Source organism: Atta colombica, unplaced genomic scaffold, assembly GCF_001594045.1.
Source record: "Atta colombica isolate Treedump-2 unplaced genomic scaffold, Acol1.0 scaffold226, whole genome shotgun sequence".
Taxonomy (NCBI): domain Eukaryota; kingdom Metazoa; phylum Arthropoda; class Insecta; order Hymenoptera; family Formicidae; genus Atta; species Atta colombica.
In genome coordinates, this window is record NW_017259323.1 from 991,571 (window position 1) to 1,007,657 (window position 16,087).

At 32.1% G+C, this 16,087-nt stretch overlaps 1 protein-coding gene across 2 annotated transcripts in view; it reads left to right on the forward strand.

Moving 5' to 3' along the window:
• Positions 1-16,087, forward strand: part of LOC108688178 — a 57,969-nt gene that overhangs the window by 806 nt on the left and 41,076 nt on the right. For both annotated transcript variants that reach the window (XM_018194324.1, XM_018194323.1), the window contains exons 2-4: positions 4,142-5,010; positions 8,820-8,914; positions 9,544-9,662. In XM_018194324.1, coding sequence (XP_018049813.1) covers positions 4,142-5,010; positions 8,820-8,914; positions 9,544-9,662 — 1,083 coding nt within the window. The remainder of the gene's footprint in view (positions 1-4,141; positions 5,011-8,819; positions 8,915-9,543; positions 9,663-16,087) is intronic.

The following is a 16,087-nucleotide window of genomic DNA, read 5'->3' on the forward strand; positions in this document are numbered from 1 at the left end:
CAACTAAAAGCATTATCATTTTCATGAATCATAACAACTCCAATTTTAAGTGATATGTTTCTTTTTCTATAAAAGGAACAAACAAATAAGCATTAGTTGGTTTAAGTAAATATGATTTTAGTAAAAAATTCTGATTATAAAAAAGCAAATAGATCAAAATGTGTTCTTATTATAATCGATAAAAAATAAAAAAAAGATTTTATTATCTGCACAATAGATTTATAGTATTAAATTATGTCAATATTAATATAATTTTATATATAATTTTATATACTTGCCAGAAATGACATTCAGAACAAAAGTACCTGTAATATTGAACATAATATAATTGATATAAATTATGTACGATGTAAATTATGTAACACATACATTCGAAACTATGTAAATGATGTCACAAATAATGATAAAGAAATAATTAATGTATTCGTTCAATTTTAGATTTTTAATTATTTGAGATATAAGCTTATATAAACGGAAATTTGAAGAAAAGAATTTTATTTATTATTACATTGAAAATCATAAAATTATTGTAACAAGTTAAACATTTCTATTTTGCTAATATTACCTTGTAAAAATATCTGTCTTTTTTCAAATCACACAGAGATTTTTACTCTGAAGACTTACTTTTAATTCAACTCTTCAAAGACCGACGTCCATCTGGGACTGCATCTGTCGCGCCCACAGGAATAATCTACGGAATTTCCTTCTTCGCACGTTTCGCGAATTTGTCTATCACACGTGACAAGCGTAAATCCTTGCTGACAAATTGCGGAGCGCAGAGATAGGTGCACCACGTTACTTCGGCACGTTCGCTCGATCGTAGCGGCCTGAAAACGCGCTCGGCTCGAAAGTAGAAAAGGGAATTAGACGCGAAATTTGCAGACGTGGCGAATGAAAAATGATACGTTACTTATGCATCGGTTACACAGGCCCGTTCGAAGGCTATCAATCACAAGGAACAAACGCGAAGTATCTTCATTTTATGGTATGGGCTGTATCGCGCCAGGCTAATCGCCGAAATTTTGCGCGAATCACTTGCACTCCTAAAGCAATGGCGCTTTTAAGCTCCGGCCACCACCAGCGTGGTGGCGTATCGTACGACGGTAATCAATCATTCGCACAATCGCTTGTATTCAGGGCGCGAGAGATTGAAGAAAAAGCTTTCCCGGACGGATTGGCAGCAAAACCCGAGACGAGCGAGCGCCTTATCTGTTATCACAGAACGTGTTATTCGGAGCATGTTCACGGAGATCGGACTGCCACGAATAGTAATACGCGTGTAATCCTGACAAAGTAAAGATTAATATGCCATAACTTTGATAACACTATCGGAAATTAATCAAATAGAATTGGAATGTGCTGGAATAACAATTTAAATTCTATGTCGATTTCAAAAATATTTCTTTTTAAGTAACAACGTTGATATGAAATATGGAGCAAATAAATGATGATAAAGTGAATTTCTACAAGAAAGAATTGTTCAGAAGATTTCTTGAATTCTCACAGAAATCATTGTATATCCGCCATTCTATAAATCATTTTATATATTTTCTTAAGAATATAGCTTGACTATGTAAAAGCACGAAGTAAATAAATTATGATTGATTTGTCTGCAAGCAAAAATTGCACCAGAGAATCTAGCGATCTTCGAATTTTTCACTGAAATCTCTATATACACGTCTGCCGTTTTATAAATCATTACGAACGTCGTCGGTAGCCAAAATTACACGGCGTTGCTCGACACGATCGATCGATCACTCGCGACGCAAAGCGCGCGCTAAATTGCTTCCGAACGAACGACGAACGACGAACGAATGTCACGTTGTCGTTGCTGTTGCTGTTGCTGTTGCCATTACAGCCTGTGCTATCGGCATGGCTAGCAATATCGATTCGTCTAAACAAGATCGCCAACGCCAAATATCGCGGTATATATCGGTTCGCTGACGTTTGCACATTTTCCGGACAATCGGCGAGATCGGTGATTTTGGAAATTTTTACAAACTTGTATACAGCAATAGTGATTGTCAAGGTAAAAATAGCTCTAAAAAAGAATATTTAAAACACAAATTAGTTATACAAGAAATAAATTTTAATTTAAAGTTATAGAAAGCTATAAAAATTTGGAAAATGATTTGCTCTAATTGAATATTTGCTGATTGAATATCTTTTATAAATCATATTCATGGAATTTTTTAGCTAATATAAATTTTTTTTTCTCACGAACATTAGTTTGTATCAGAAATATTATAATTTTTTAAGTAAAGATATTGAAAATGTATGATTAATTTTTTCTAAATTAAAAATTTTTACAAATTATTAACAGTTTGATAATTTTGAAACATTCTTGATGATGTCAATACAAACAAAATTAATTTGTATTTAAAATATACTAACGCTGAAAGATTTGACAAGAAGAGTACATGGTAGGTACATTTTTCTTCCTTCTGTGGTGATCTTCAATTTTCCGCAAGAGTTGCGAAGATGAAAGGGATAAGGCTGAACTGATGTGGCGTCTTGTGACGAAGTAGAGAAAATTGAAGAACAAATGCCTGAAGAACTATATAAAAGCCTGTAGTTTCGAGTAATGACAAAATGACAGATATAGAGGGAGAGCATTTTCTGACAAAAGTCACAATAGATAGCAATATAATTCTCTTCGTTTTCACCATGAACAAATATAACAGTGAGATAATCGCTCTATATTTATAGCAACTATTACTGTTGTGAGAGCAATATCCACTTGCGTAAATAGGATTACGACGATTGTGAGACATCGTACGACGTGTACGAGAACATCAACAAATCTACGCTCGTGACGATACGGTTTTATTGCACAATAAATAACACTACAGCGTGAAAGTTTTTATTATTACGAATATATTTTTTTAGAAAATTCTATAGATCGTTTCTGTAAATAAAATAATACATTAAGGTATTAATTCTACTTGAATATAAAAAATTATACAAATGTAGAATATATTTTTATTTTCTTACAAAATTTATTTAGAAGAATTTCATATTCTCATAATTATATATTTAAATGTACATCATTTAATCTTTCGTTAAACTTTTTTTTGTATCTTTATGACTAACAAAGTGGCTCTTTTATAAGTTTTATCTTACTCGACGTAAAGTTTTCGATTTACAATAAATCGTCCAAAAATATAGTTGATATATGTGTATGGACTTTCTATTGTACCTATTCCATGAAAAAGCCATCCACTTTTGTTAACAATAGAACAGTTTTAATCCTATAAAGAGAAATGTTGATCGCGTTGAAGTAAATTTCGTTAGATGACAGAAAGCGCCGAGTGAAGTTTTCAAAAGACTTGTTTATCACGAGTTTTCTCATGGACTTTGATTGCGATCGAAGCCACAGGAGAAACGAAACCTTATACCGGAAACTTTGCCAGCGCTTTCGTAAATAAAAGTACGATCGTGATACGCACGCTCGCGAAATGAAATTCCTGCGGAAGTAAACCTGTAGCACTTTTGTTTCGTGAAAATACATGTTGCTATGTAGTGTACAAAGGAGTTACACTGTTATTATCACGTGGCTTTCGCATGGAATATTTTCAAGTGAACAGGATGTCGCGCAGATTTTCGGCTTTTGTTCTACGTTACGGAAACGATAGCTTAGAATTATTGGAAATATTGTACAAATTATATAACCTTATTAATCTTCTTGTTGTTAAAAGTATTGTGTCTGCCTTCGTCACAGAAATACACAGATGTTAGTTGAATGAAGGTATAATTGAATTTAGTAATATTCCCGAGTTTACATATTTATCTATGAAACAATTCGAATGTACTGTCTCACTTTATAACATTTTTAGATCTGAGATTTTGATTGGCCATTTATTGGCTCTCCTCTGGGAGCTTTTAAATGTCCCATAAAACTTCTAGTCGCACTTCTTACGTCCACATTTAAATCTTCGCTCTCCGACCGGAGATCATCCTATTCCGTTCCAAGTCATAAATCTCGGCGCAGTGAACGCTCCGCCTCGTCGGCATGTCGATTCACCCTCGACACGACCGACGAACCTGTGTTCACCCTTACATTTCCCGCCCACCATCCACATACATCCGTTTCGATTTAACTTACTTATCATTAACATGATTGTTTGTTTTCTTCTCGCAGAAGCGGAGAATGGTGCCATCGAGCGTGGCATTAATCATCTTGATGAGGAAAATCAACGCCTCGACGAGAGAATCGTGAAGAATCGCACTATCGAAACCGCCAGTTGGTCTCGCGGCAACGACACAACAGCTCTCGAGGAAGTCATTTCTGCTTTCACGGTTGAGTATTCAATAAAGGATTTGCCCTCGCTCGTTCCCGTAGTGGATCCGCATTTCGAGAATGCGTCGAAGACTTATATAGACGATCAAATGATATTCGCCTCGAAGAGGATCGAGAACTCGGAACAGGCGGAAGAGGCTTTGGCAATGAAGTTGGACCACGAAAATGTTCAAGGAATGAACGACTCCAAGATGGAAAAGCCAAAAGACGATTGGCTGACATTGATATCGGTAGCGAAAGAGGAAGACGTTACGGAAGCAAGATACGGCGAGCAGAAAAACGCGCAAGATATCAGAGCGATCTCATTCCAAGTACCGCCACCAGATGAAAAGGAGGAAGACTATCAGGACAGCCGACAACAGGGGAAAACTAGCGTCGGTCACATGGACGAAACGAGAAAACTCAGCGAAACCAAAAAAAATCAGACTAAACCGGCGAATAACTTGCTACTGACTGGCAAGTCAACGAAGGCCTTCTACGAGATTAAACCGTCGATCAGGACTCTCGAAACGGAGCGCGGTCGTGATCAGTTCCAGATAACCACTCACAGGACGTTGTCGGGCAGAAAGTTCGTCTTGCCTAGCGTCGATAGCGCTTTCGGAAAATTCGGTCCATATTTCGAAGACGGTGACCGAGAGATAAACGTCACCGCGAGAATCGGCAGTACTGTTTTGTTGGACTGCAAGATCGGCATGCTAGGTGATAAAAAGGTGAGTTGCTTTATTCACTGTGTTAATCTTGTTAATTTTTTTTCTATGTTAAGAAAAATTTCAAATAACGTAAAATGATCGAATTTTTGTTATAACTTTATAAACCGCAACCTGTCATACAACAAAAGGATAAATAATAAAGGAAAAAAATTGATGTGTTGAGTCAGATATTTTTCATCGATGACAGTTTGTCGTGCAATAATCCAGAATGTTACGCAGCAAAAGCGATGAATAGCATGCAGGAAACGTTCCTTGTTTTTAATATCTGTTGACGTTGTGTTATATTCTGTTGGACAGTGGATTAGTCAGTAATTCACACATGTGCTCGTAACACTTGTTTGATACTTATTGTTAGCACTTAATGCTTAACACGTGAGTGACATTCCCGATAGTGCTTTGAATTCGTTTAAAAATCCTTTGCAATATGAAAAAAATTACATTATTATATTATTTAAAAAATTCAAAATGATCTTTTTTTATATAAAAATTTTGTTCAATTTTTTTTATTGCAAATTCGCTTGCATGAAACAGAATATTCATTTTTAACTGGAATTAGTAAAATTTTTTTTTATTGAAAGCATTTGTAATGAGACTTTAACCGCACTTCTTGTATATTAGGATCATTTTTTTAGCTGAACTTTTGTACAGTTCATTTTTCAAACTTTTTGTTTTTTCTTTAACGTAGAGAAAAAAAGGAAGAAAGAGGGGTAAACTATGTAAGAAGTTCAGCTAAAAAGAATAAACCTCGTTTCTCCTCGTCTTGGAATAATCGAATCTTCGTATAATCCTTTTATTTGATTTTCCATAATTTAAAATTAATTTTCTTTATTTTATTAAACTTAAGGAAATAATTAAAGCCTAGGAAATTAAGGAAAAGAAAATCGAGAGATTGCGCGAGCTCAGTTAGTCTAATCAAGAAGATCATGCATTTTTTTCCGTTAAATAATGAATCAAGGGGAAAGTGCAATGATCGAGATAGTAAAGCAAGAATACAAGATGCAGCATCGAGTAAGCAGAAGCGCAGATTATAATTGCAAACATCGTTTGTTAGTGTCTGCTGCGTGTACGATCTCGTCTGTCTTGTCGTTACGAAAGTTTTCGCATTTCAATCAGTGCTATCTCCCTGTCCCTTTCTCCTTGATTTCTATGTCCATTTGCTCCTCGTCGCGCTTGGACGGTTTGAAGTTCCGAGACACGGGCGTTTGAGATTCCCGTGGGATTCATATTCCACGGAATACGTAATGGGAAACCGATTGCGGTGGGACGGCAATGCCAAGGAACGAAAACGAGTGCTCCCGATTCGAGACGTGTGTGCATGTCGCGCAAATGTCACCTAAGTTGGTATACGAGAAATATGCGTGTAGCATAAAGCGCCGCGCGCTCCAAGAATAGCAAATAGCTCAAAGGGCACTTAATTATGAAATATCGCTCATGCCGTTTGCCAAGTCATTTCAGTCCTTTCAGTAAAACGGCTACTTAAGATGTCGAGGAGAAAGATTACTCGAGGAAATATTTGTTTGTATTAAATGTTTACTCGCACAATCATGACTTTTTGAATAGAGAAAATGATTCTTTTATAATATAGGCATTATTACATAAAATACATAGTACATTTGTAATTATACTGAAAGCGATATCACACGGTTCAAAAATACTTTGTCGAGAAAGAGGAATAAAATTAGAAACATTGTATTTTTAAATTAAGATCTAAATTTTTTTTTGTAACTTGATACTTTAATGAAAAGAAAAACGAAATATATTATACGTTATGAATTATACGTGAGATTAATTTAATTTTTAATTTAAACTTTTAAATAGAAATGAAGATAAGTTCGTACTTAACTGTTATTTAATTAGAAAATGTAATAAAATTAGAATAATTTATTATCTGACATATATTAAATGTACTTTTAATATTTATAAGCCATGTGGTTGGTTTTAAAGATACTTTTATACGATTTATTTCCTTCTGGCGTCACGCCATTTTAACAAAAGTTGAACTCTTATTAATTTCGTTAAAGAACTATTATAGCGACTGTTCTTGAACTTACTGACTTTTATCCAGATAACTTTTTTGACGACAAATTTAATTCGGCCATCGTAATGACCTGTACGTGATTCGCCCAGAAATCATTTTCTCCGTTTTTCCTTCGATGGAAAGTTCTCCATAATATAATTCGGCGTATCTACGAAATCCTCCGGACGGTTAATATTTCCGTCGTCAACGTTAAGTTTTCGCGAAATAGACTTTTATCCGCGATGACAAACCGTGATAACTTGTCCTGTGATATCCCGTTATTGCATCGGTTGGCACGTATGGTATGAGGTCGAATCTCGAGAGAAAACTTTGTGCAGAAAAAGGATATAGCGGAAACATCGCTATAGACAGCGTAAAAGCCAGATTGCACTATGTAAGTTTTAGTTTTGCTACAACAATTACAAAATCAATTATAAACCGTACCAAAATTTTCACAGTTTTGCTCAGTTAATTAGATAAATTGCGATCATATTTGGAAATTTTTACTTAACTCTGTAGATCGGCGATTCTATTTGGGGTTACCCTATTTTATGTCGTAAATTTCTTGTTTAATTTTTTGAAACTTGTATGGAGTAATTTGATAATATTTTATTTGAACCTGAGGTTAAAAATAAAAAATTCAAAGTGATGAATTCGATATGGACAGAATTTTTAAAAAATAATTTGATTATTACAAAACTTGATTTTAGAGAGTTTTTAATTACATTGTATATAACATCAAGTTTTCAATTTTGCCTTATTTGAAATTCATCAGTAATACATAAACAATTAGTACACTGATTTCCAAACTAACTTTCAAACTTTGATCATGAACCCTGTGACATTAGAGCCCCCTTCATGGGGGCTCTTTATTTATCTTTATCTATTTTCTATCTTTATTTATTTATCTTTATTTATCTTTATTTATCTTTATCTAATTATCTATCTTTTTGAAATTCGATATTTTCTACAGGCTACATTCAAATTCAGAAAGATCAAGAATTCTCTAAAATCAAGTTTTACGATAATCAGATATTTTTTTAAATTTGAATTTTAGAATTTTGAGACCAGACTCAAATTCAATGACTCCGAAAACCTTTCGAAAGTTAAATGTAAGATCTTCTATAAGCTACTTTATTAGAAAACTTCCTCAAAGGATTAAGTGACAAAAACATGACTACCGTACTGTTAAATATTTGACAGTAATGAAATAATTGACTAGAATTTAATAAAAAGTTTGATATAAAAATAAGAGACAAAAGAATTGATGAAAATTAATTCTTTTTATGCAGTTTTTAAAGTAAATTCGAAATAATTAAACTGTGATTATATCTACTTGTTTTTTTAAAAAGCAATTGTTATACATACGAGTTTGATATCATTTAATTTCTATATACTATTGTTTAATAATCGTATCGTGTGAGCCTTAAATCAACACTTCCTTGGGCGAATACCGAGCTTCGCGTAAATTGTCTACATTTATTGCTGACATACACGAAGCTTCGCGCAGAAATTGCTAGCTGTCTTTTTGGAAATCTAAAAGCAAAAGGAATTATTAATTTTCAACCTACATGCACGCGTAATCTCTTGATATATTTTCGTTGCATTTGTTTCAGAAATCATAATAATTCCTTGAAAAATTTAAATTTTAAATATCTTGAAATGATCGTATGAAATAAAAAAATGCTGTGTGATTATTTAATTTTGAAGAGACTAATAGTAATAAAAATAAATACATGATAGTTCGACGAAAAAACTTACTGATAATGATAATATTGTTTTTTTTTTATAGGTAACGTGGTTGCAGCATAATAAGGATTTCTTTCGTCTGTTAACAGTAGGCAGAACGCCGTATAGCAACGATCAAAGAATCAGTCTTAATTTTCGGTAAGTAATAACTTCCTTTATTTATCTGTATTGATTTTATGAAAAAAACAATAATCGAGGTTGGAATCATTTCATAGAATAATTTTATTACTTTTAAAGTAGGAATTCACGGAATTACAGCGCGGTTTCAACGATCAGAGAATCTCTGCGGCGAAATTGTCAATGTCATTATCATAATTCGTTATTATCATTCACAGCAGCCAACCACGTAATCGCGTCGTCAGAGTTGAATTATCATCTCACAATCAGTTGATTTTTATTGTCGTTGGAACGAATTCGATGTCGCCATTTGCAAAGATGAAGAATTTCGCTTTCGTCTTCTTTCGCTAGAATTAAATCAGCCGTTTTATGTGCTATAAAAATCAGAATCGATCATGTTGTAATGTTGAAGTCTCGCACCATGACATTACCGTTTCCATTCATTGAAGCTGAACGCATTATTATAGAAGTCTTTCTTAGAAAATAAAATGTCAATTTTCCTTCATTGCAGATTACTATATTGCAAATTACAAATGTATCTACGTCAATACCGTCAGAGAATGCATGTATCTTTTGTGGCTATTTTATTTCTCAGCTGAATCTTAGAGATTATTTTCTATCATCTTGTTCTTTCTTGTTTGATTTCATAGATATCCTAGTAATTGGAGACTGCAAATACTTTATGCGAACCCACGCGACTCGGGGTTGTATCAGTGCCAAGTCGCCACGCATCCTCCGCTAGTTAAGAAAATCAACGTCGTTGTTACGGGTGAGTGAAATTGAATCAATTTGTTTAATTTAAAATTTATTATTTTCTTTTGGAAAATGATAAGTCGTTTTTTAATTTTTATAATTGTCTAATATTTCCAACAACAAAATGTTTACACAATTCTAATTTATATATTATATATCTTATACATTTAAAGTCAGATTTAATGTGCTCATCCATCAAAGGATCAACATTGAGGAATTTTTTTTGCCTATTGTTGCTAGAAATAATAATAATTTATAGTAACTAATAGAAAATTTATAGTAACTAATAGTAATTAATAGAAACAATTTGTCTCCACCAAATAAACTCAGTTCAAAGGAACATTTCAGTTTTGTTCTAGTTACTGAAACAACAATTTGTCCACAACTATTGTATTCGCCAGACCAATAAAAGCTGCATTCCGTAAAGCACATGATGTGCATGATATGTTATTGAAGCAACAGAAGTTCTAGAAACAGAATGTTGTCCGTTGTTGCCTATATATGCTGCTTCTATACGTAAACAACTTATATTTTTGGCGATAATGAGCATACAGAACATCGAAAAACATACTGAATTTTTTTTAACTTTTTTTAGAAACAGGCAACTTTTATAGAAACAAAAATGTTGCTCTGTGTTCCTTTGATGGATATGCACTTTTATAAACTTTATAAAACCGTAACAATGCTGCAATGTGCAAAAAGAAATAAATTACAGATACAGCGTAATCAGATATTTTTATATCGTAATTTTTTATTTTTTACATTATAATACTTTAATAAAATAATTAATTAGGTTAGTTATATTTTTAATTTTTGGATTAGAAGAATTTAATTTTCTAATCAATTAAATTGATAAATATTCAGAGCAATAAGTTCCGATTATATTAAAATTCTTTAATTGCGATGAAAGAAATAGCAATTTATAATTATAATAGCAATAATAACAACAATAAATACATTTTTAATATAAATTATGTAATAAACTTAATCTACATGTTTAATAAATTTAAAAACTTTAATAACGACCCAATGTCATAGAAGACAAGGGTTGGACACGTGAAACCTTCTACTTCAGCATTAGCCGCTACCTGTTGGAATACTAACTTGAAATATTCATTGCTTCATCTATGGTGCATAGTAAGCTCAACCTCGTACAAGCTTAATTAATCCGAGCAGAATTCGCACTCAGGTCGCGCAAAGTTCACACGTGCAAAACGTTTCGCGCGTGTGAACTAAAAATTCGACCCAAAAAGAGAGTAAATTGAAGGATCGTTTGCTTGCATCTCTTTTCGCAACCCTGCCGCAAGAGAATCCTATTCGGATACAAAATCGTTCAATGCCAAAGAGAAACGAAGGAGGCCAGTTGGATCGTATGTTAAACCAAGAAAAGGACAGATGAGGACGAACGCGGATGAGGGAAAGGGAAGGAGAACAAAACGTGGGAGCGTATGAAGTCGGTATTGCATCGCTCGTCGTTACCCTCAATCCCATTACGTCGTCGATTCGGTGCAATGGAAACCCGCATTTCTCGGGATAAAGCGCCTCAGCGTGGCTGGTAATCTGATCCGATCCAGAGGGGAATCGGCAGGCAAGAGTGAACAAAAGCTGTTCCTCCAGAAACGAAGTAGGACAGAACAAACCCGGATAGAGCGACGTTGTTACATACCTTCTCTTCGCTGCTCAAATCAAAACTCTTCTTACATCTATCATTATAATACTTGCAATCCTGTGGTGATCAATGTTTTTTCGGTTATCGATCTTGCCCTTTTCATGAATGAATGAGCGATTTACATAATACGTTTTATGGCAAAGTTGTAACAATGACATTAACGAAAAATTTTTTTCAAATTGATAAAGAGAAAAATCATGGAAAAGTCTTAATGAAAAAATACTGCTTCCATGGTTTAAGGTTAATCGCGGACATTTATTGTGTTTAGTTCGATAGGAAACCGTCTGTATCGTTTTACGATAGATCTTCATTTTTATGTCAGTTTGCGAAATCGAGTTTGCAAAAAATAATTTACAATTCTCGACTATAAATCAAAAACAAGGTGATTTAAATTCTGAGGAGGATATAAATATCCTTTCTCTTATAACTTTGTAATATTATATTAATTAAATTATTTTGTGTAACTTGTTGCCATATTCTAAAAAAATCTGTACATGTTTTGTATATTTATTTGCTGTCTATCAAAATGAATTTATAAATTCTTAAAATGTCTATGATATACTGCGTTCCCGAATTGTAGCGTTTAATTAAATTAAAGATATTAATTTGTTACAAAAAAAAGTTCTTTGATTAATTTTAATTAATTATAATATAAATATTATTAACATTTCAATGTTTAACTAACTTAATTGCTAATCTTTTGTCAATCTAAATTGAAATCATATCCATCATATAAAGAAGATGTGACAGCAAATTTAAACCATCTCTCTGTTTTCTCATCTTACTTCATAAAATATATTTTCGCAAGCTCACACATTATTCGACGTGAATGTGTACAATGATTATTTATTTATTTAAATGGGTTTCCCAGAGAACTTTATGTGTATCTATTATATTTCTTTCATTTCCATCACGCGAAATGCATAAATCAGATATCGTTGCATTGCCAACGACATGAAAAAAAGTAATAAAATAGATTAAAGAAAAAAGAAAAAGATAGGCACAAAATTCGCGTGTCACAATCTGGTTTCGTTGCAACTGCAAAAGGTCGTAGAGCAACGAACGGAATAAACTTTCGGAAAATTCGGATGCACTGCACAGTACCGTTTCATTATGTGCCGTAGCGCGATCCCAGCCCGTGCATTTCCGCTTCCGTGTGTGAGGATGAAATTACTTTGCCGCATGATTCTTCTCATACGGTCCTTTCCGCTCTTTTGCTAAAATACACCGAAACTCGTCGGCCTTTTGTCCGTTTCTCTCAATCCTCCCGCGAGTTTCATTATTTCACATAACTAGCTCGACATTGTAAAATATTGCAACACAGAGTTTTAATCCGTTGTATCTCAAGATTAAACATGGACTACCAAAGAAGAAAGTCAGCTTTTGAAGGATTTCCTTCAAAAAGAACATAGTATTTTCGACAAGCAAATTATACAAAATTTTCAAGACATTTTATGTAATATTAAACTCTTATCTATAATTTGTGAATAATAACTTAGGAAAGTATTAACACTTTGAGCTTTCGATATTCTCGTCAGCGTTCTACAATATATAAAAATTAAACATTAAATGTCTAAAAATGAAATACGCGATGAACAAAACTCTAATCCATTACATCCCAAAATTAAACAAAACACTATGGAGTAACAGAGACTAGTCTAATGGTCATCACACACAAAATGACATAAGCTGCATAAACATAGCATAAGACCGCTGATCAGTGAACATCTTATGCAAATCAATATCGACGTCTTTTTGTTAGACGATCATTGATCTTATGCAGCTTATGTCATTTTGTGTGTGGTAGCTCTAAGAGTTTTATAAGAGCAGAATATTTTCATGTATTATGAATATCACGTATTAAGAAGGAAAAATAAAGAGACAATTATATTTTTTTGTTAATAATACTTGCAAATGAACAAAAATATCTAAAGAATATATAAGATGATTTTAATAAACATCGAAAATGTTTCTTCTTCTATTTATCTTATTTTTCTAATGCGGTTTTTTATTTTTATACCTATCGTTTTTATTTCGCTGAAGATAGTTCGAAATATTCGAACTGATTGTAATCAAGTTAATGAAGATATGAATATACTTTTATAAGATTACGCAATGATTTCTGCGGAATTACTCTTTCATTTGCCCGTTATTTTTAATATTTATTTGTTTAATATTTATTTGTTAAAATTTTTTTTGTGTCTTATTTTTACAATAAATGATAGACCAATTAGTTAGTATTTGCCGACTTATATGTATATTGAAATATCTTGTTTGTTTAAAATGATGACAAAAATAGGATTTGTTTCTCGCTGTTGACTTGAAAAGTGGAATCAGGAGACAAATCCAGCGATATAGTTACTTTGTGCAGCGTGAATCAGCTTTCGCACAAGTTAGTTTTAGCGCGGAAATGTGATCTGTTTTTACAGCTGGCTAAATAAGCTGTGACTGCAAGGTCCTGCGACGCGCGAAATGGCTCTTATTAAGGAGCACGCAAACAAAGACGAATAAAGAGAGCAAACATATTTCTTCTGATTCTGACCTTATTTATTGTGCAGGCAAAGAAATTTAGGGGTGGAAAAATCAACAAATAGAACCATAAATAAAGTGGAAATATTGATAATAAAATGCATGAATTTTTTTAAATTCTATAGCACAATTATTGTCGATTGAATTTCAGAATATATTCAATCACTAATCGTTTTATGAATTATTATAAAATTTTTTTAACAGGAGAATGTGTTTTTGTACTTGTAAAAACAATTGTGTTAAAAACAACATAAAATGGAAATTTTATAAAAAGGAAATTTTAAAATAATTTGATTTTTTAATTTTTTTATAAGCGATTCCTAAACAATCAAATTATGAAATATTTGACAATATTATTGATAGTTTGAAAGCAATATTGAGGATTTGTGTAGTATATGTGTCAATCAAAAGTTCTTTGAAATATATTGTTCAATCCGTAAAATATTGATCTGTCTGTTGTGGGTACATTGCTCAATACGTGCCAATTTATAACGATTGATTTTTAGCTATATAAATAAAATACGTTACCAAAATTAATGGTGAATAATAAAGCTGAATGGTCACTTTTGATTACATTTATCTTTGAAAAAACTAATAAAAACTAATAAAAAAATGTACTCTTTTTTCACATAGAGCGATAGCTGTTCAGATAAAGAAGTGCTGTCCATTCTAGAAAAGTATAGAATTCGTCTTCAGTAAATCTTATTGTTAGCTTGCTCAGTGTGAGGTCAACTGATTCTTATTACAAATTTTGTCGAATACAATTGATACCCATATCACTAATAACAGTTAGGTAAATCAAAATCGAAATTACATTAAACTCAAAATATTAAACTCATAACTAAATTATTGCCAATTTGATTATATAAAATTATATTGAATTTCTAGAAGAAGTATTAATAATATTGTAAAATATAATTGTACAATAATTGATCGTCTTCAGATCATTTAAAATTTGAAATTTATTAGTCCCAAAATAATTTTTTGATTTTTTATTGATATTGTAAGAAATCTTTTTTGGCAAGAGATACTTCTCTTTGTAATTGTTGAATAGAAATAAAACTTAATGAAGATACACACACACACACACACACACACACACGCACGCACGCGCGCACGCGCACACACACACACACACACACACACACACACACAACGATATATACAAGCTGAAGAACGCGTTATCAGTATTATTGTGTCATTCTAGCTTTGTTTTACATCTAATGAATGACAGAGATAGAATGACACAATAGTGTGCTCCACGAATGCAGCCATAAAATACTTAGCCGAAAAAATACTCATAGAACAATTAAAGAGTTCGATGCAAAAACTGTCAACACCATTTTTGGCAAATATGACTTTTCGATTGAATTTAACGTTCGAACATTCCGCATTTTTGATGTAACAAAAGGACAACTTTGACAGCTTCGAAAAAAGTGATTTTCACATATTTCATATTTTTGTTAAAATATTTTCTAAAATATAAATGAAAAAACAATTTTAACTATGCTGTATTAATGCTGTAGGATAAAAGGTGATATAATTTCGAACTTGGAACGATTCTTGGAAAGGAAATTTGAATGCAATTTTCAAAGTTCAAGTGCGATTTTTCTTTTTGATTCCTTTTAACATTCTCCACATAATAAGACCAAGGTTACCAAGTTCGAGATGAATTTCGAAAATTGGATTATTTTATTTCATTTAGAATTATATCAGATATTCGAAATTGTATTATCTTAATTAATGTTATATTAATGCTATATTAAGTATAAGTTAAAAAAATATAGCTAATTTTTTTGCACTGAACTTTTCAATTGCGCTGCACTTTAATACAAAGTATATTTGAACATTTTATTTTAAAGAGAATAGAGATATCGCGAACGCGTGAAATACGATCAAAAAAAGCAATCATCGGTATAAAAAAGGATAATTTTTTCCTTGTTGAGCTCCGATGATTTTAATGACAGAAATATTTTTCATTTTTTATATATAGTACAAATAGTATCACATTTGACTAACTTTGATATAAAAAGTTATGTTTTTATGTTTTGAACGGTTCTATTAAATATATATTACAATCATATATTAATCTATATTAAAATCTATATTAAAATTTATTTTTGATACTTTAGTTGCTTTTATATGAATATTTATATTGCGACATAATTATAGAATTTATTATTATTGAAAATTCCAAGATTTTGTTAAATTAGGTAAGGAAATATAAATAATATATAATAAAT